At 44.3% G+C, this 22217-nt stretch overlaps 1 protein-coding gene and 1 long non-coding RNA gene across 2 annotated transcripts in view; one reads left to right on the forward strand and one right to left on the reverse strand.

The window, feature by feature from the left end:
- The first annotated feature begins 1052 nt into the window (after positions 1 to 1052).
- Positions 1053 to 1937, forward strand: LOC147244195 (uncharacterized). The gene is made up of 3 exons (XR_015110384.1): positions 1053 to 1179; positions 1485 to 1656; positions 1807 to 1937. It is a non-coding gene; the product is annotated as an uncharacterized LOC147244195 (long non-coding RNA).
- grin3a (glutamate receptor, ionotropic, N-methyl-D-aspartate 3A) overlaps positions 1640 to 22217 on the reverse strand; it is a 41510-nt gene continuing 20932 nt past the window's right edge. Inside the window, exons 3-10 of the mRNA XM_086187329.1 lie at positions 20104 to 20773; positions 18869 to 19252; positions 18107 to 18252; positions 15553 to 15668; positions 14579 to 14730; positions 7932 to 8093; positions 7728 to 7798; positions 1640 to 4146 (exon numbers count right to left, since the gene is read on the reverse strand). Of these exons, the coding sequence (XP_086043455.1) occupies positions 3576 to 4146; positions 7728 to 7798; positions 7932 to 8093; positions 14579 to 14730; positions 15553 to 15668; positions 18107 to 18252; positions 18869 to 19252; positions 20104 to 20773 (2272 nt within the window). The 3' untranslated portion in view covers positions 1640 to 3575. The remainder of the gene's footprint in view (positions 4147 to 7727; positions 7799 to 7931; positions 8094 to 14578; positions 14731 to 15552; positions 15669 to 18106; positions 18253 to 18868; positions 19253 to 20103; positions 20774 to 22217) is intronic.

Here is a 22217-nt window from a genome sequence, read left to right on the forward strand (position 1 = left end):
GGGGGCCCGAAGGCCTCTGGTCACCTGCTCTGAAGTCAAGTGCGTGTTTTTCCAATTTACCCAAGTCAGATTTTGTCACTTTATATAAAAGTCATCACCTTTCCTCAACTGCAGTGGTCATAATACTAAGATCATTAAAGTAAACTATAATTACTAGATAAAGCAGAGGGCACCTGGTCTATAAATACGGCTGATGTGGGTGATGACACCCAATTATTTTTGGCGTAGCAGCAGTCAGATTGGCTACTTAAGCTACGGTCATTGAACCAAAACGCCCTGCTGAGCGTCACTGTTTTCATGTGGGTGATTAATTCATATGTAACCAACAAACCGTCTGTGTGAGCGGCGCGTTGCTTTGTGGTCCGGCAGAGGAGTAAGACACTGAACCAGGTGATTCACAAGACGCATTCAAAATGAATTATGGAATGTTTTGGCTGACATGGTCAAAGGTGATGGGCTCAGTGTAAGTGCAAAGGAGATGGAGGGACGTATAGTGTGACCTCACCTTATAAACATTTGATTGGTAGCGGTCAAATGTGTTTCGGCAATGCACCACCTGAAGGGGAGTGCAATCGATTTTCAGTTGGAAGTAATGGAATGTTTCTGCGAGGTCTAGTCCACCTTGAGGCCTGTTCTTGAAAGCCTCGTGATGCCCCCCCCCCCCCCCCATCAAGAACAAGTCAGGATGAACATTTCTTTCTCTTTTTCTTTTAAGGAACTTATATTGACAAAGACCCTCGATAACTCTGAAAGAACATTTTATTCTCGCATGCGCCAGCGCAGCCCGCACCTCCTCACATTACCCAGACTTGAATGAGCGGCTAACACCAGGCGCCGATTTAGTTTTTGTGTTGATTCATCATGTTGCGAGCGTGTCGACGACAGTGATGTTGATGTCACTGCTAAGTAAGGCACAGAGACACAAAGAAAGCTGGCGGCTCAGCCAGTGCACTCGCTCTTTTGCTCTGTCAGGTATTCATTTCAGCTGTGACAGCCTGCGCTTACCCTGCAGACACACTGACTAAATAGATACAGACTTTTTCTCTGAGTGTGTGTGTGTGTGTGTGTCCCACTATTTTACCATCCCATAAGTTTATGAAATGTTGGCTGTTCTGCAAATGCCTCCCTGTCCTATCAATGTGAGTGAAGGGTAGTGCCACAGCGAAGCATCAGTTCAAGGTAGGCAGTAAAGCAGTGAGTGGGCTGGTTCTGTTTAAAGCCGCAGGGTGTTTTTTAAACAATAATGGAATCTGTTTTAGAAGGGAAGACATGTAGGTGAATCTTAATGGCCGACTCAGAGAGGGAGATTCACACAAATGCATGATACAAGAGCTGGGAACTGTTACCTATATTGAAAGCAAAAGCCTTTAATCTCTGAAAAAAAATGTATGCAGTCTTTTGAATTCATCAAACCGCTGCTCGTCGCTTGTCAGAGAGTTCATTAGGTTGTTAAGTGGAGTATCTTCATACCTGATGGTTTCAAGGTTACGGGGGAACGTGAATTGAGTGAACTGAGAGTCGACACATCTCAGAGACTCTCTGTCACGTTTCTGATTTGCACTGGGAAACATACAAAGACAAGAAAAGACTGTCAACAATGTCTCAGAGGAGACTGAAGAAGAAACGTGTCCATCCGATTAAGTGCAAACAAGAGAGGTAAGTCTTTAATAACAGAACACATCCAAACCCAAACAGAAAAGATGCAAGAAAACAGGTCTCATCACAGAGGGACTGTTTCAGTTGTGAATGCTTATCATAACTAAGTAACGCGTCAGAGTTGGACTTGTGGTCTGTATTCACCTTCAGGGTCACGATTCAGCTAACAGTGCTCCAAAAACCTAGAAGGTGATGGTGATCTGCTACGTGACCTGGACGTTAGCATCGCCCTGGATTCCCTCCCCCTGAAGCAAATTCCACACTGGATTTTTGATTATTGCAGAAAATAAACTGCAGGAAACAGAGGTGTGTGAGACTTACAGGTTTTGTTCAGCAATATAACCTTCACAAACAAACACCACTTTTATGATTGGTGACTCTTAAGTGCAGGGTACAAAGCTAACGTTATGCTGTGAACGGACTACACCACGGACGCACTACTTCAACACGAACCAACACCAGTGACTAAGCTTTGTGTACTTCTTTCTTGTGTACGTTTTCACCGTGACGACATTTAACGTCCTCGACAACGTCCATCCTACCAGCTACTTGTTAGCAACCGGCTTTTTTTTAAGACACGTCAAAACTTCAATTTGTGATAAGTGCTGTTATATTTTCTGAGAACAAAATTTGAAATATCTTAAGCTTGCGTTGACCACAGAACTTCCATCCATTTTCTTCTGCTTATCCTGTTAAGTTACCACAGAACTTATTTAACACATAAATCACTTGTGATTTTGACTGGAGGGAACCAGACGTGCAACAATACTGACTTATTTCTGGGTTGTAGGACTCTTTCCTGCAGCACCCTGTTGGGAAAACACTTCCGTTTGTGTCCCCGATGCAAAAAGCTCAAGATTCTTTGACGTGTAGCTTTGAACTTCCTCTCATCCGACACGGCTCGGAACCCTGAAGCGACCTCTGGGCCACAACTCCAACTCTGACAAGTTAAATGATTATGTTATAGGTGTAAGTTTTCTTTAAGAAACAAAGAGTGCATCACTGAAGTGCAGGACAGCATTATACAGTGATCCATAAAGTAACGTTTTGTATTGTCCAATATTTCACCACAAGACAGCAACCAGATGCTCTTAAAGAATACAGACATATCTTGTCAAAGCCTTCTTCTGTCACCGACCAATTGTTAAAAGGATAACAAGAAAATAAATGACCTAAGCCGAGTCAAAGGCATTGTTAAAAGGTCAGAAGCATTGGAAATCAATAACAAAATCAACAAATTCTAATGAGTTGTATTTTGTTCCTTTGCCCCCTTAAAGATACAAGGTGTCAGCAATACATGAGGGACATTAAGACTTCAACTGGCTGGGTTCAGCCTCAGGTCATTTACACTCCCAGTGGGTCTGAACTAAAGACTCAGGTGATTTAGCCCATTAAGGTTAAATACCAATGAGCCTTTATATCTACGATTAAGCGAATCGCCATTGCAAGCAAATCTGTACCCTTGAAGAGACAAGGCTTAGACGGCAGGGATAAGATGGACAAAGGGAGGTGGTGGGTGAGATGAGGGGGGTTTAGGAATGCATGTAAAAGAAAAAAAATGACGGGATCAGAGAGGTGAAAAGGAAGTGGGGGGTTTGCACAGCTCTTCAGTGACAGTAACAAGCTAGTGAGGGTCTCAGAACAGATTTGGTTCAAGGTCCCTGCTTCACTTTCAGTCCATTGCCTCCCACCTAATCACGTTCCAGAAATCGGGAAATGTTTAACTGGAATCCAATCCTTGGAGAACATTTCAGTCCAACGTTCAGGGGTACTCCTGAGCTAAAGGATTCATTTTTTTTCAGAAATTTGTGATTGTTCAAATTCCTGAACTCGAGCAAGGATCCCATTCCGTGAGAGACAGGAGGTTTTCAGTGACGTGTCGAACAAGGTTTCTCTGAACAAAACAGAGGAGAAAAGCTTCAGAACTCTGGGAGCGTGTTTGTGTGTTGGTTAGTCTGCTGGTGGGACTGAGTATACTGAGCAAACTGGTTAGACTGGTGCGAAGTAGGCTGACTGGGTGCAGTCTGGTTTGCTGGCTGGTTTTCTGATTGGTACTGTTCTAGCTCTCGCTTCCTCCTCATGGCCGACTGCAGCTGTTGCTTGATCACAAGGATTTGACCCTCCAGTTCGGACAGCTCCTGGACCAACGGGTTCCGTCCCGCACCGATGCCGGGGCCACAGTCGCCCACACCCAAACCACGGCACTGTCCTGGTGTTATGGCCTGCCCGGTGCTCCCCTGTCCTTGGGCCAACCCCCTCTTTAACAGCTCAGAGCGACCGTTAGAAGTGGTCACTGTGGGTAGGTGCTTCTCCAACAGAGGAAGAGAATGGGAGAGAGGAAGGGGAGAAGGGGGAGGTGGAGGAGGGTGATCCTGGGTGGATGGGTGCTCCAGGTCATTCTGAATCTCTTGTGGAAGCACCCGGCGTCTGTTGCAGTGGGAGGACTCGGTCGGGTTCCAGCACGCCGACTGGTTGTTTCCCTCATTGCACCTGGAGGTACAAATAGATCAAAATTGATAGAATATCAAATGAAAAACAATCTACTGAATAAGAAGCCGCAGTGAAAACAGACTTCCAGACATCTTGAACCTCAAGGAAGTTACAGTCGGTGTAAGCAACAGCTGCGAGGTGCATTGTAGTCACATCCACCTTCACTGCACCATGAAGTCCTGGAGTTTTTGCAGTATTTTTGCATCATTTATGGCAGTCAAACTGCTTTCAGACACGTTTAACACTAATAAAAAAATTTGTAACACCATCACTACCATTTGGTATATTTTACCCGATGTGATATTCCTGATATAGTTTTCATCAAAATATATATAAGTACAACACTCTATGCCAAATTGAAGTATTCTATTATGAAGAGGCAATGTCATATAGAATGAAAAAAGGTGCCATGAGGGACCCTAAAATGACATGACAAGAGTTGAGTGGGTGATAATCACCAGACGCTGGTGTTCTAGGGTTGAGACGCAGGTTCAGCAGGGTGATATAAATACAGTCCATTCACTATGTACGATATTAATAGCAGGAAAACCCTCAAAATTAAATATTTTCAACATGAAAGGAAGTTTTCAGTGGGATTCCAGACGGAAGCTCAGACGTAGAACATAAGGATGAAATGTGGGTGCGTCTCCAGTCATTAACACGTAAACAGGACGACAACTTCTTGGAAACATTGTGTCATTTAGAATAAGGAAGAGGTCCAGATGATTTCAGTGTCTTTTAACTTGTATCTGCGTACTTCAGTCAGGTAAAGTGAGATCGCCCATCAGGCAGAACTTCGTCGTGCTCATTTCCTATGTGACCTTTGTTACTGTGTTACTTGCCAACTGTATGAGAATGATAGAGTGAGAGGAGTTGCATTGTAGTGTGACTGACTGGTTTAATTTGTCACGTTACCAAACTTTTACAAGAATATCGCCTTCATACGCAAAGACTGCTGCATCTTCCTCATGTCAACCAGTCCTGCCACCTCACTGCCACGGAACTGAGCTGAAGTGTGCGAGTTCTCCACGTTCTGTCCTTTAAATAATAAATATATCAGATTTCTCCAGCGTGTCCCGACCCATCTGTCAGTACAGGTGTTGCTTCCACGAGTCATAACAAGACATATGCGCATCTTGGAGCAGACTGAAGAGAAGGAGGCCGTCCGTCAACAAGCAGGACACAGGTGCAGTGGAGAACATGCACCCAGCTGGAGTGTCCTTGAGCAAAATACTGAATCTCTGTGTGCCGGCTCACGGGGGGCAGCTTTGAATGACCTCTAGGCCCCCGTGTGAAAACACAACTCATCTAAACTCATCTAAGTCATACAGACAAACTCAGTTTTTCCTTCTGTTCGACTTTTATTTTGTTGTTGTTGTTGTTGTTAGCGCACTTAAACTGGCAGGAGCTGTCAGTGAATAGAACTGAGTAGGTGTCTTGGTGTACACGCACAAACAGAAGAGGCCCTGATGCTCCTCCATAATATCACTCCATCAGAAAATCAGCGTATCGGCCTAAATGGGACTGATATTATTGATCTATCAAAAGTGACAGCTAATCTCAGCACTGTTGTCGCTTAAAGGTCTTTTCTAGAGCGACGTGATCTTAACTCTGCATCTGAGACAAAGTAACACACACACACACACACACACACACTCTTAATTGGTCATCAGTGAGTGTTTCGGGCTATTATAGACGCTGCTCCTAATTCTCTCAGACAGATAGACCTCTCATGCCTTTGGGTTCTTCTACACTTCTACATCCTTGTTAGCATAGTTAAGAAATTACATTTCTTATCCTTCCAACCCCAAGTAACCAAAGCCAGTTCACTGATATATAAATATATATATATTTATACACACACATTGTTATATAACACTCTTTTTCATTATACTGATGAAACAGAGATGCTTATACAGCACATTATGGCTCCTGTATTCGTAGAATTATTTAAGAGACTTTGGCTGTGAGAGCCAAATTTAAGTTTCCACCAAATTTTCCTTAAAATGCCCTCTTAAACTGGGCTACACGATCATCCAAAATGTTAAAAAAGCGGAGGGGGGGAAAAAAAACCCACCTTATTTCTAACGTGCAATTCAGCACAAAAGGTTTCTGTGGGACACTGACAAGATGAAGGAATAATTTCAGACTGTTGATGCTGAGAGGGCTTGACTGGATGAGCGTAATTATGCAGGAGTAGGTAATGTCTCCTCATTACCGCCGGCATCCCTCACATGCCTCCATATTTACTGCATGCGTTTAATCCCCCGCTTTGTGTGACGCTATCAGAGGAAATACTTCAGCACGTGTTCAATAAACAGAAACAGAAAACAGGTTTTGACCTGCCTAAAAGAAACAGGTTCATAATTCCCTACCTTGCTTTACGCGCATGTGACATTAATTATACTGATCCGCGGGGACCGTCCCACACGTCAAGTTGAATCATGGCGCTGAGGAGGAGCGACCCAATCTGAATTAAACAGCTACAGAAAACTGTGACGCCGCAAAGTTTAGTGGTGTCATAATGACTTTAAAGATGATTCAACTAATCTAGACAAAGTGCACCGGCGAAACATTTGCCAAGACCCCGAAGCCGACCAAAAGACGCTTTTCATCATTTCTCACTCACCCGCTGTGCTCCACAATACTGCGTGACGTCAGCATGAGATTATTTCCGCAATTTGCACGACTGATAATTAGCTTCCAACGCACTGACTGTTCTATTTATTTTTCTATTAAAATGGGCTCCTTTACTGCCACTCGGATGTTCATTGATGTCACTTTTTCTCAGCTGGATAATCTGGCCAATGGCCCGTTGAAGTTTGGAAAATGGACTTTTTGAAATGCCTCTGTGATACATGGAGATGATACTGAAGCCTGCATCTCTTAAATATAGGCCATTACATTGTGTGTGTGTGTGGGGGGGGTATAATTTATCTTTAACTTTAACTTTGTGTGTGCATTGCGTTCCAAAGAAAGCATAGCACCTTTTTTTTTTTTTTCCTAAAAGTATTTTTGTTTCTGTCAGGGTCTCGACTGGATTCGTCTCTCTGGTTAAGTCGTAAAAGGCAGCAGATTAAGTTCAGGTAAAATGTGACATCATCACACAATGATTGGATGGCGGCAGAACCATGGATGGCCCCACCCATCAAAACAACAACAACAACCTGCCACACCGGTATTTGAAAAACGTGAGGCTGAAGAGAAGAATGCTGCATTTACAGGGCAGTGGTTTAATCAAGGCCGTGTGTGTGTGTGTGTGTGTGTGTGTCTGCTTTATTAGTTTTGGAAGTTTGATTTTATTATTTTATCATTAAAGAGGTCGTAAAGACGACGACAGCTGTGGGGTTCAAATGTACAACAGCTTGCTTCACACAAAAAAAGTGCAAGACGGCATTTTGAACCATTCAGTCATAAAGTCTAGCTTTCTGAAAAAAGGGTCACAAGCAGGTTTCTGACGGAGGCGGTTCATTTCCAGTTCAGTCATTTAGAGAATAGACTTTCATAATCAAATTCATTAAGCATGACGACAGGCGGCAGCCCAGATTTAGAAGTCCCCTCGCTGACGGCGGGTACAGTACCTCTTCTCAGGTTTGGTAACAGTCTGAAGCTTGTCGTCAGTGAAGACTGAGTTGAGGGCCCGGTGTAATCTCTGGAAAACAAGCAACACGTCAGCTGTCACTGGCTGCTGATGAAGTGGGTGTGTCTATTACCACTCTGCAAACACTGAGATAATACCATCGCCACCATCCGCCCTTCATCTTGTTTGTGTGTGAGTTAAGTACCTGGCTAGTGTGCAGCCAATATTTGAAGCGTGGCTCCTTGACCCTCGGGATTACCAGCTTGTACACGATGTGTTCTGCTATTGTGGTCAGTAGAGATAAGGCCACGCCCACACACAGCATCACAAACAGGCCGGAGAAATGCTTTATACCCATCTGCAGCGTCTGGAGAGAGAGAGAGAGAAACACACACACACACACATACACACACAGTAGGACAGTGAGAGAGGAAACATACATTTTTTCTTTAGTTTGGGCTTCACCAAAAGGAATGTAACGCACAAGGTGTTGGGTTGGCTGTATATTATGTTACATGTGGCCAGGTATCGGCCTGTCACACATCAAGGTGTGTCTTCTGCTCTCTTTTTTTGTCCTCCTCTTCCCTCTTTTCCCTGCCTCCACAGGATGGTATCAATCAGTGATCAGGCTATAAAAGGGAGGAGGGAGGAGGCCGACTCTTTGACTCTGGGGCAGCAGCAGCAGGGGGAAGGTTTGGCTTTGTTTTGTTCCATCGTTTGTGGGACTTAACCCTGATTTGACTCTGTCCTTTATGACGGAGTTACTTCTGTTTTTACTTTAGTTTGAGTTGGAGACCACCGGCAGTTCAGTTTTGTCGTGACTTTTGGGTTAAATCTGATTTTTCTCAGTTATGGAGGGAAGTGCAGGGTGCGACGGCCACAGAGCGGTTGGCCCTGTCTTACCTCCCTTTTGTTCTTTTTGGCTGGGGTCTCCATCTCTTTTTGGTTCATGACTTTTGGGTTAATATACTTATGAGGCCGTAACAAGTATCTATTGTATTTATTTCTATTGTCCAAATTCAGCTCAACTTTATTTATATAGCAACACTTCCCAGGAACAGAAGCTCTCTGGGTCGACTCAGACGTCCCGACTCAGCTCTCACAGACAAAACGTGACATCGACGCACCGTGTAATGCATGATTGCTATCTAACCTGACTTTATAACCCCACAAACACACTGCAGCAGCGTCTACACGCACAAATACAGATGGAAACATGTGCATGAGGACCGTGTGCGTGTGAGAGAACACGGAGTCTGCAGACAAGCTTTCTTCTACATGTTTTCTTCTGTGACAGTAATAATTACGCAGTGATGGGGAAAACGCTCCCTGTGGATGAGTTTTATAAAGTTAATGTACCGTTACGAGGACCAGACTCGACAAAGAGACTTTTAAAAAAAATTTAAATGTCGCATTCACGTATACCTCACATCTCAGCAACACCTGGAAGGGAAAAGTCCACTGGGACAGAAGGAAGAACAGAAAAGATGGTGGTGGTCAAAGGTCAGGGTCACTGGGGCAGGTGCTCATGGCCTAGGCCCACAAGAGCAAAGTGGTATTTGTGGCTGATCCAGAAACAAACCACAAAAAACCCAAAGTATTTCATGCTGGGGTATAAACACCCTCGCGTCAGGGTTGTTCAGTCATACCTGCATTTTTATGTAAGCGTGTCCATCTGTCAAAGGTCAGAGTTCACTGTCACCTGCGATATTTCATTCACACCTGGAAGGAATTTCTTCAAATTTGGCACAAAAATGGCATGTCTGCAGTAAATCTGCTGGAGTTCAGAACACAAACAGAGGGGGAACTGAAGTATTTATCTTCAATAGGAATCAGAGGAATCCTCGAACTGAGGATGGGAGCAAGTAGTTGTAGTAGTAGTTATTAAAAACAAAACGGATTCCATCCATCCATCCATTTTCTACCTCTTATCCTGTTAAGGGTTGGGGGGGGGGGGGCTGGAGCCTATCCCAGCAGCCTTCAGGCGAGAGGAGGGGTTCACCCTGGACAGGTCACCAGTCCATCACAGGACCAACACATAGAGACAGACAACCATTCACACTCACAGCCACACCTACGGTCAACTTGATTGTTGAACTAATTACAGACCACAGCAGCCTGGCCTGAGCTCACATTCAGCTCACGACACCAACCGTGGAGGGAGCTGGTCCTTCAACCATCAGCAGCATCTCTGTGACTCTCGACCTGCTGCTGAATTTTGTGATGTCACTGATGATGCGGTGTTGCAGCAGTCGCCCACAGAAGGCTGTAGACAATGTTAATGTAGAAAGTAGTGTTTCTCTTTTTGAAACGCGCGGATGGCACCGGCTACACTGTGGACAGCTGGAGTAGCTTGAACCTACTCTGTGAAAGTTCTCATACCTTTTTGAACTTGTTCCTTCAAGTTTTCCATATTTGTTCTCCATATTTGTTTTCCATATTTGTTCTCCATTGCTGAACCGAGACAACCTGGATCCTCTTTATAATTTCTAATTCAACAAAGTGACTGTACATGCATTTGCATGAATGATCTGGTTCCATTTATTAAGATCTTGTTCTGTTTGCAGGCTTCAGACTTGAGCAGGAGACATCATAGTTACATTCACACAGCAGGGCCAAGCGGTCTGAATATGCCCCCCCATGTGACCCAGGTAGGATTATTGAACAGCACAAATCCTGTGGATTCTGATCTTTCCAAATCAGATAGGGGCCACTTTCATACGTGGTTCTAAATCCACTGCAGATCGGATTTCTTGAATCGCGCCCTCAGTCTGAACGGCCAATGCAATTCTATGTAACTTCGATATTCCTCGTCACTGTGAGCAGGCAGAACATGAAGAGTAACAAAACAAACACAGCAGACATATCAAGCAAAGAGCTGTAATTCCAGGCTCCTGCCCACCATTCGCCTTCACTGCAGCAGAACTTCTGAATGAAGTGTCAACGCTCACATCTCTGACCTCCTTGTCTGTCTTTGCTTCCATGTGCTGAGATCTGCGTGTGACATCATGCTGTTCCTCTGAGTGTGCGGGTCACTTCAGGACCGTGAACACGTCACACTACACTCAGATGTAGGTCACATTTAAAACATAATGTGAACAGCCACACACACACAGCCACACACACACACATAAGCACACAAAATCGGATCCAAAAGAAAATCTGAATCGTGCATCGAGACGTTCTCGTCTGATGTTCTGTTTCAAGAGCACTTTGAGGGAATTGCCTCAAATTTGGCATAAATTCAAGGATGAACCGAAGAGATTTTGTCAGGCTTCAGGTTGTGTGTTTATGTCCCAAACCCAGTGATTCAACCAATCAGTGTCCTTTGAGGCGATACAGCCAACGACGGCGGCTCCTGAAGCGGTTAGCATAAATGCTTCTATGCCCTCAGTTACATCAGAACAGGAGAGTATTTCTGCTTTGAAGGAAGAATCAAAAATGACGTGATGATGATAAATGATGGTTTATGTTGGAAGCCTCCTGTTGCTATGGGCAACTTCTTAGATGGTTGGGTGGATCAGATCAGTTTAGTTGTAGCAGCACACACAGGTTATTTTAAACATGGTGAAAACCTGCTTCTGGTTCAGTTCAGCAGCTGAACAGACTTCACGGCAACGCCACAGCGTCTGTGTCTCAGGAAATGTGATGTCACTCCCCCTGTTCTTAAGTTCCAACACATGAGCATGATGAGCCTCTCAGAAACGGATCGTGAGCGTTCAAGTGCGTCCGACATCAAATGTGATGTCACATCCCCTTTAACTGCCCACCAGTGGCGCCACAGATGTACACACCCGTATGAATCTGTCTGACCGCTTGGGCGCGTGGCTCGACTGCAGCTGCCATGACTGCATTCTAAAGTCACGTAGCGTCTGTGAGCCGATGTGATGACATTTCTCCAGTGATTTATGGGAGGCATTACAGACCGAGCTAGCTTCTGAATTAATGCTGAATGCATTAATTTGAGGGAATTAATTAGGATACGGGAAAAAAAATCACATTCATATAATAGGACAAGCTGAGGACATCAAGCTATTGTCTGCTGAGACCAGCGTCTACGTTAACATGCAACAACCCTGATGAGCCTCCGATAAGATGAGATAAAACAAGGTAGGATGTTCTTTTGGGCTCGCCATCATCAAACATGGCATCGTAACTTCTCTGTCGCTGGTTAACTTGGCCGACTTTCTGTTGGAGCTCCGTCACGCAGCCCCCTGGGCCTGTTAGAAGGGTTGTTTGCTAGGAGTAAATAATCATTGGAATCAAGTGGAACTCTAAACCGAGTACGTTAGCGACAAGCACCGGACAAGAGCATCATCACCTGACCGTCTTGTTTGTGGCTGGTCTGTTTTTTTCCCCTGGGTCATGTGACCATTCTTCCTCCAGACCCTCCACAGAGCCGGCTCTGGTTGTGCACTACGTGGCGTCACAGATGTTTTTCTAAACAACTCGGCACGTCGAGGCTTCGGGACACTTGGATACCTTCAGACGAGGAATTTTATGGTTTTTATTATGTATTTTTTTTGTGAGTTTAAAATTCGGTCACCTCTCACATCAGGTGATTACTGCAACAACTTTTCTTGTGAAACTCAAAGTCACCCCCAATTTCCACGTGCATGAGGAGTAGATGCTGACTGAATTTTCAGTTTTTGGGTGAACTATCCCTTGAGCAACAGTAACCACCCAAATGTCATGTGACAAAAAAAGCGGACAAAAAAACAAAACAAGCGGGGGCCACCATCGCTTCAGGAGGTAAGAGGTGACTGTCCCAAATTTTCTCTCCCTCTTTCAATCACACTCACTGATTCCTAAAGTTGCCTCAAAAATCTAAAAACGACTCCTGCCCTCACGGCGCCTCGTCCCTCTGATCCCAGCTCATCTCTAGGTGGTGGTGAGGTTGGCCCTCTAGAGGTGAGCTAATAGAATAATGTGTCATTTATTGGTATTGATTTTATTACTTCTATACGGGATCAACTTCTCCGGGGTGACGGAGCGCTGGCTTCATGCCAGAGAGTTTGGCTGCTCCGCTGAGGCCAATCCATCAGATTCTCCATCTTTTCTGGATCCCGGGCTTCGCCGGCAGCCACTCACCGGAATAAAAGATTGAAGGAAAAATGCTGAGGCATGGCTAAACTGGAAAAAGTCATTTTGTGCTTATATCGCATGAATTTTCATGCTGATGTCGTTCTGACAGCCCTTTGTAAGTCTGTTAAAACATGCTACTTTTGTTGGACTGTAATATCGATATTCTTTTCCCTCTTTTTTTTCATCCACATGCGTGACATGATAGATGGCGTCCATGGCGTCATCGTCTGTCATTTCTGCAAAGCACCTGACTGGTGGTTTGGATAGTGGCAATAATCAAAATTAAGAGGACTGCAATGGTTCTGATGCGTACGATGACTCTCTTCACATGTTTTTGGTTGTCAGGTCAGCCCAATCCAGTCCTTTTTTAAACAAAATGTCTCACAGTAACAGTGGATTCACTGTGTCCGTCACTTGTGGGGGTTCTTAAGTCGCAGCCGAGTGGAGAGACCGCCACGCAGCTAAAGTAGCTAATGCAGCTAAGTGCTCTGAAACAGCAGAGCAGACTGGACCGCACAGGACTGAAGTTATGGGGACACAGATTGGGCAGCAGCTGCGGGGTCAGGGGCCAGGGCCAGAGCTAGAAAAGAGTAATTATCCTACATGGAGGTTATAGAGGAACTGCTGACAGTGTTTAAGTGCCTGTAGCTAGAAAAATGGTCCGGAGGTCCCTGGCTAGCTGGAAAAGAGGTTTGTAAAATAAACTTCCATGGACAAGGAAGTAAATTGACTGACATGATCATTAACAGCAAAGCCTACTGTGCAGCTGCAATGGCTTTTTTTTTTTAAATGTTAACCTTACAAATAATAAGTGTTTAATCTGTTCAATTTACTTTGTACAGCTGCTTAAACTGCTTTGTTTACTTGTTAGCTAATGTCGATCATTAGAATGGGGATAAATAATCTTTCTGCTCATTCTAGAGAATGTTTCCAGACCAAATGGATCCAATGTGTGGCAGCTGTGTGGTTGCTGTTACAATTTTACAGTCAGAGCAGCGAGCAGGAGTTGACAGTTGTAGTATCTGTTTCCGCCACAAGGCGGAGACAACATTTCTGTACTACAAGGCTCCGTGATATACGACCATTACTGCCACTGGAGATCGCATGACTTGCAAGCTCACAGTATTTGTTTTATCCAATTTATCTTTTTTTGATTTTCCAATTGACCCAAACACTTGTGTCATCATATTTAGCTTGCTAGCTCTTCCACAGTGTAAAACACAATTCGGGTTGCAAAAGTTTGACTGGGTCTGTACACCTGAGACTGAACTGTGTTACCTCGCTCTCACAGTCACACACACACACACACACACACACACACACACACACACACACACACACACACAATGTCCTCACTTTCCAAAAATGTCCTCACTCTGTTGGTTAAATACGTTGTCTAGTACAAGAATATACACACACAGACACACACACATTCTCTGCTTACAACATTCATCCACCACAGAATATCAATGTTCTAAATCTTACGTACAGAACCTTTAATGCTCCACTGACAAATTCTACAGAAAAAAATGGAAGTTTAACTGATGATGTTTCCAGTTACAGCGACTTCTGTGTCTGACCCTCCTGCTGATGAAAATGAGGACAAACTAGTGTGAGGTCGATGGAAACAGAAACACACAACGGGCGGTGGATGGAATGAGTCAAAAGCGCGGCCTGGTACACGCCCCACGCTGGCACAGGAACGGGACGACATACAGAGATGGTGAACGTTGCGTGTTACCGTGTTACAGGTGGGATTGTTCTCACCTCAGTCACAGCAAAGCTCCGCTTCCCACAGGGTACAACCTTGTACCATTTGTCATGCAGCATATCCATGAATCCGTCAGACTTGTACTGACTAACAAGCTCAGAGATGTTGGACGTGAGCGGAGAGTTCTGAGGGAGTCCGATCCCATAGCCTTGCAAACAAAGCACACAATACAATCACGATTCTTTTGTCACAACAGCGTGACTACACAGCTGGATAAGTGGCCTTGAGTGAAAACACAACAAAGCAGAAAACATTTTAGCAATCACATTTAAGAAAATAAAAAAGACCCATTCAATATAGCAAGAAACAAACAAAACAGCCCACACAAAAGGAAAAAGGTAGCAATGATTCTTCTGTCTAACCCGACAAATGTTTTGAGGAATATAGTTGATATTTTGTCATGGAAGAGCAGAACAAGTGGAGTCCTAAAAGCATCGGTGCTACAGGAGGATTTCTCCCAATACCAGCATGGCAGGTAAATGTGACAAATTCAGCTATAGTCAATCACTGAAGTACCTCGCCTGGCTAAAAGAGCACCGATTGATTTGTATTGTATCCCGATGGCTTAAGAGTGCATTAAGTAATTAGCAACGCTGGAATCAGGGGCTATGGTGGCCTGTAATGGAAGGAACCACCACGGGAACATTTTCAGAGAGGGAGAGACGGACGCTGGCTAAATGGACTGCAGATTAACAGGAGACAGTGGAGATGATAAGCTTTTGAAAGCCAGAAGATTAACTATTTACTGTTCAGCCATTGATATTATTATATTTTGGGCTTGTTCTTAAAAAAAAAAAAAAAAAAAAAAGCTCAGTTTTTTTCGTCAGAGTGAAAAAAAACCCACACAAAACGTGTACATACAGTTTAACTGACCGTTTTCCAGGACTGATTAATGATTTATCACCACTGATTAGTCAATAATATCTCAAATCTCATTTAGCGCCATCAGTCAAAGGCACCCATGTGTTACCTTCTATAGCAAATGGTTTCCCCACTGTTAGCGTTTTACAATCAGCATCTATGGAGACTTCGTAGTCCAGCAGAGCTTTGTCCATGATGAATGCGTCCAGCCTTTGGGGGTCGGCCCTAAGAACACACGGGAGGCAAATAACAAGCGTGGTGGAGTCAGACGCCTCGTTTCAGTGCAGCAGAGCACAAACCAATTCAGATCAGTCAAAAATGTCCCGATCAGCCAAGCTGAACTTTAAAACACACACCAAGACGGCGTCAGACTTTTTAAAATTTCCCTGTTCAGTCTTACAGAGCGTATTTGTGCATTACAACATTTCACAAATGACTTCATTGACTTTTATTATGAAGTGGTCACAGATAACGCAATATGTTTGTCAGGGAACTTAGTACTGGAGTGCTATTGTTCATCAAAAATGCACCTACGAAAACAAGACAACGGTTATTTTTGGCACGAGGGAGGATCAGTTTGAAATACTGTCATGAGAGGAGAAGCGAGAAGGAGCAGCGAGCTGAGGAGCTGCAGGTGACAGGCTGCAACTTCCCACTTGTCAGCCAGCTATCCGACTCCTTCCGCCGCCGACCGGAGTTGCGTGCAGCACAGAGTCATTTCAGGGTTGGAATGATGGAAAGGGGACAATTATCGCCACAATTCTGGAAATGTTGGTTTTGCAGAAACTCAACCGAGATTGAAATTAATGTATTCATTGTATAATACAACTGTCAATCAACCTGAGACACAGTGCTAATTTGGAATTAAATAATGCAAGCTCTCCTGAGTGATCAAACATGTCAATCGTCAATCAAATCAATGGATCGTCTCCGTCTAAAATTCTAAAATGCAGGTATGGTGTGTTGAGCTGCTAGTCAAACACATCTTGTCGGTCTGACTTGATAAGAAACTCTCTTTTCTCCAGTGAACTTGCCGGGATTCTAGAGAGTCTTTCTGGAGCCAGTTCATCACACTCACTGAAAATGGGACCTAAATGATTAAACACACTTCTCTCAAACCTTTGCCTCGCCTGAACCTCGTTTTTCTTCAGCCAGTTTTATCTGCCCCCCACCCCCATACTTTTATTGGCCACGTGCCAGTAAAATTACTGCCTGTCTGCCAATTTACTCGTAATTTTCCCCAAGTCTGTTATACAGGGGTGAGATAATAAGTCACAAGACTCGGTGAGGCTTTTACATCCCGAGTCTAGGATGACTTCACTGGCAGTTGAAGCCTTCTGGGATACACGCGCTCCAAAAGGTTTTTACTTGTTACCAAGGACGGTGTTTCAAAGCTTCCACCGTCAGGCTGCCTCCTCATTATTAGGGGTGAAACAAGGCTTTGGGTCTCCGACAGTCACGTTATCACCAAAACAACACCTGGTGAAAGTCACCATTTGGAATAAAACACATCTTCTAATTTTTGGTACTCTACCTCCAAATATGTATATAGAAATGCCTTGTCTTTGTTTCTGCTGTCACGTGACAATTTGAGGTCAGTGCTAAGTGCTGGCTGGTTCTGTTTCAAGTCCCTGGTGCTTCTCTGCTCCGTTAAGTATCCAGAGTCAGAATTTGAACACAGACTGGACGAAGTCAATTTCTCCGTACGTGGATTCATATTTGCACTCCTACATTCATATAAAATCACATATTTGCATCTCTCAGATACAGATGTTCCTACACTGTTGCATCTCAGAAGTTGGAGCTAAAACCCAGCAGGCCAGAGACAAAAGCCCATCATTTCCAATAATTCTGCACCTCAACTCAGCAACAGGGTTCCTACCCCTGAACCTGAACCTGCACAAGATTTGTTTTCTGGAGTTTTTAATGAAGAGGGCTCGTCGCTCCTCTCTCCAGGCCTCTTGTCCTCCAGGTAATGTATTACAGCCTCGAGAGACCAGACAAGTGTAGGATTGTGTACTGTCTTGGCACATCAAACTCAGCTGAATCCTGCTGCCGCTGCTGCAAGGAAGGCTTCATCCTGGCTGCAGGTTAGTAGCTGTTTCAATTATGGAGTGAAACAAGTTGAAACACTTGTTAAAAACTGCGTAACCAATGAAACTAATACTAATAACCAAATAATAATGTCTGGTCCCCTGAGGAGTAAATTCACTCTTTCGGAAAAAAATCGAAAGATGACATTTTTACTTGAACTCTTTAATCATTTTGCAGGCCAAGCTGAAAAAAATTCCTCTCGCATTGTGTCCGAGCCGTCCTCGCTCGACATCCCAGCTGCCTTTTTCTCACTTCCCTCTGCCGTTCTGCTCTGTGGCGATGGCGGTTGAATGCGGAAGCAGCTTAGGATGACAGCGATGGCAGGATGAGGAGGGTGAGATCTGAATGTGAACAGCGCTTGCAGGAGAGAATGACAGCAGCAGGGATCACATGGGTTTTTACATCTCCGTTTTAAGAAACATCTTTCCCTGGCTATACACCTCACCTTTTTAGAGACAACCTCTCTGCTTTTGTTCCGTTACTCAGCTAGAGAGAGTTCATGGGGGCGGTCAGACAGCAATTCCCACCTGCATGCCAAAAGTGAACTGTACGCAACAGGATTGAATTACTTGAGATGATGTATGCCGTCTGGTGTTGCCGGGACATTGTATCTCCTCATGTATTCGTGCATCTCAGGGAAACTCTTCTTGACGTAGTCCTCAGCGCTGCTCTCTTTAACTGTGGCAAACCGAAATCCCTGGGAGGGATGGTGTAACTGCAAAAGAAACAAAATAAACCGAGTAATTTCAATCTTAAATGCTCCCAAAAAGCATAAAACGTCCTGCTGTTCAGCATTTATAGGCAGAGTGGGTTCATAAATGGGGCATAATATTGCATTTACTGACGTTAAAAGACTACTCAAAATAATATTTCGCTAAAACATCTCACCTTCTGGTTTGCCGTTTTGTCAAATGAATCACCAGTAATAAAAAAAAAAACTAAAACCTGCCATTAAAATGTTAAACTGGATGTCCGAGGCAAACGCGCATCACATCAAGAAAAATTGTCATCAAAAGCTGTTTATTACAACAGGTTTTCTTCTTGTAACCACTGGGTGGCGCTATGACTGTGACTTAAATTCAGCTTCCGGAGGTCTTCAGGCTGTTGCTCGCATCAAACACGTGAAGTTTGAAAAAGATCTGACGGGAAAATGTGCATTTTATGGAGAAACTTACCACAGTGACACCGTTCACCAAAACTGACAGTCTTCACAGTCACCAATGAACAAGTTCTGACCAAATCTGAGGTGAACCTGGTCCCACATGGAGGACATCAAAGTTTACAAAAACTTTTCTTTCTTTTGATTTAATGAAACAGTTAAAGGTTGGTACCTTTGGGTCATGTATCCCTGACAGTTGTTCATAGGTCTTCTCTCCAACCATGACAGCAGCCAGGTTCGCCGTGTACGTGGACAGACAGAACAGACAGAAGATGGCCCACAGGTTCATCAGCAGACGACCCGTCCAGCACTTTGGGGTCTTGATGGCCACAGTTCTCCCGAAGAGAATGGCGTAGCACACATTGAGGGCTGAGGAGAAGGAGAACACCCGGTCGCGATTGCGTCCGCGTGGTGTCATACCAAAGGGGCTGTGCCACTCATACAGAGTGAGGAAGATAGCGGTGACATGGAGGGAGACAAAGATGCCAAGCCACATGGACCAGTGGAGAGGCCACATGAAGGCACCGATGGGTGCAGCTGTGTCACGAGTGCGAACCTGGGCAGCGAGCACAGTGTTGGAAAACAGGCAGGGTCATCATTATTAACTCATTGCTGAAAATGCACTTAGTTTTCCATATTGTCGTCTTAGTTTTTTGTCATAAAATCTCACAGCTTGTCAGTCCAAAATGCTGAAAGGTATCCTGGAGTCAGTGTGACCCAGATGTGGCTGGAAACATGCAAGATGGGAAGAAACTTTGTATTCCCCCACCTCCGCTTACCTTTGGACACCCTGACTCACTAGAAGACACTCGCAGACCGTATACCTCCACCAAAACGATATAAAGTCATCATTAAATCTGGTTTGGGATCACTTCCAAAGACTAATCGATCGTATCTCGACCTGAGATCTATCATCCGACCAAATTGAATCAAAATCCATCAACAACTTTTAGAGTTATCCTGCTAACAGTCAGACTGACAAAATACAAGTGATCCCATTAGTGTACCTCCTTGGCAGCAGTATCAATGAGCCCCTTAAAAGTCACTATTTTTAGCCATAAACTCTGCAACTTTATCCTGGTTTTGTTGGAATTTTCCGTAAAACACGTCCGCATTTTTTAATGATGATATATTTGGTAGTTTCTAAGAAATGGATGGAAATCAACAAAATTTCACAAAAAGTGATAAAGTCTCCTAAAAATGTCCTTTTATTCGGATCCACTCCAGAAACTAATGGGTTCTTCCTTGGCCCTGCCCCATCCTCCCACCAAGTTTCAAGCAAATCAGTTCGATAGTTTTTGCGTAATCCTGCCAACAGCCAGACGAACAGCACTGAAACATAAATCAGTTAGCAAAAGGAAGCAAGGCTTAAAAGCAGTTAGAAAAAATCCAAATATCGGTACTTACAAGAATTCCGAGGCTGGTGGAGAAGAAGGGCGAGGTGAAGTCAATGACTTGGCTTCTTGCTGAATTAATGCTAAAAGACGTCACGGCCAGGTGAGCAGCACCACTGAGCAGATCGCCCACTAATCCGGTCCAACGGCCATTCTTGAAGCCCCCGTACTTGCCGTCACCAACAATATAGAGGTCAAACGTGAATCCCATGTCCTCTGCCAGCTTCTCCAGCAGGTCAATGCAGTAACCATAACAGCATTTCTTTGAATCTGTGGGGACAGATCCGTTGGGCCCTGCAAGGTTCTGGAAAAGTCCTTCCAAAACTGAAGATTCATTGGTGAGTGGGTCGAGGCATAACTGGCCAGCAGGACACAGCCCGTCCCCATCCACCTCACGGGTGAACACAAATGGATGTTCCACCAGCGTCACCACCCGCACGTGCAGCCTTGCAGATCGGCGCCAGTCACCCCCAATTCCAGAACCCTGGTGGTTTGGCCAGGCTCCCTGATCCATCAAGACTTTCCCTCTGCGCCAGCGTCCCAAGCGAGTCCAGGTTGGCTGGCCAAGGGGGTCCAGCTGGAGGGACCAGATGTAGTGATGGGCATCTGAGATAACATTCTGGCTCTGAGTGTCTCTGGATATGTAGCCGCTCTGGCCTTCAAATGATGCGTTGGATATAAATCTGAAAGGAAAGAAAAAAGCAAATGATGATGGCAGAGGAGCGAAAAAGATCTGATTTGCTTTGACTTTTCGTCACTGTTGTATGTGTGTCACTTGAAATAATTCTTGAAACAACCAAACATTTACTTATTGTTGGAATCAAGATATTAAATAATTTAAAGATGAATTTGGCTTCTTAAAATTGAACATCTGCTTTTGAAGGTAGCAGCTGTGTATCCTGCACTGCTTATTATTCATGAATATGTAAGAAAGCCTCAAGCTACAGGAAAATATAAATGTCAATATTAAGTTCATGCTTATACACATGTAAGGTGTATTTTTCACCTGTTTATGAGCGGCTACTGTTACAAAAATATATAGTTTTAGTGAGTTATCTTTCCACCAACTAGCTAACATTAGCTGGTTAGCTGTTATTAGCGAAGCATGCTAATGCCACAAGTTTCAATTATCCTCAGAGGTCATGTTGTTAGAGGGTGCCATCAACGAAGCACCTGTATATAGGCTGCAAGGCAGAAGACTTCTGTTTCAATTCAAAATCAATTCTAATTCAATTCACAACTACAGAAAAATACCTGTGCTAATTTAGTATAACGTCAGTCTGGGCCCAGTCTGTCTGTCTGCATGGTGAACGTCCACAACTACGTTTCATTGTCTCTGGCCAGAGTGCAGTGACATCTCCATTTTCTAGCAAGGACAAGTCGTGATTCATAGGGATAACGACTAAAATTAGTCGCAATTTTCCCATCAAAACAAAAAAGCCCACAATGAATAATAATTTCATTTGATGGATTCACTTGTAATACTAAATTATGGACAAAAAATGAGGAAAAAATCTATGATTGGTGAAAGAGATGTTGAATCATGTCACTGTGTTCACTGCTGAAAGGTGGGAAGGACACCTTGTTTGGATAACAGCTGTAATACAGGCTCGTATGTGTCACTAACTCGTCGTCTTTTCCTGAGCCTTGGGGCTCCTCGCATCCCAGATCCTCAGTGCTGCTGGGGGAGGCAACGGACCTGAAGAGGCTCAAGCTGCCACCTGTAGCTCCACCTGCTCACGTCCCCGTCTGTCCATCAGTCTCTTCCCTTTCTCTCTCTCTCTTTATCTCCGTCCCTCTCTTTCCTCTTGTATATCTGTCTTCCTCCATTGTCTGTCTTTGCCTCTGCCCCGCTCTCCTGCTCTCTTTCCCCCAACCGGTCAAAGCAGACGTCCGTCCCCACTGATCCTGGGTCTGCTCCACGTTCCTGCCTGTTAAAAGGAAGGTTTTCGTCGCCTCTGTTGCAGGATGTGCTGCTGAAGGAGAATTGTTGGGTGTAAATTCATTGAAGGAGTTTGGTACTGGGCCTGCTCTACTAGTAAAGTGTCATGAGCTCACTTTTGTTGTGATTTGGTGCTACACAAATGAAATTGACTTGACTAATAGCTGAAATTAAAAAACTGTAAC

This window comes from Aulostomus chinensis, chromosome 19 (assembly GCF_037954235.1).
Source record: "Aulostomus chinensis isolate RoL2024-O1b breed Wild chromosome 19, RoL_Achi_v1.0, whole genome shotgun sequence".
Taxonomy (NCBI): Eukaryota; Metazoa; Chordata; class Actinopteri; order Syngnathiformes; family Aulostomidae; genus Aulostomus; species Aulostomus chinensis.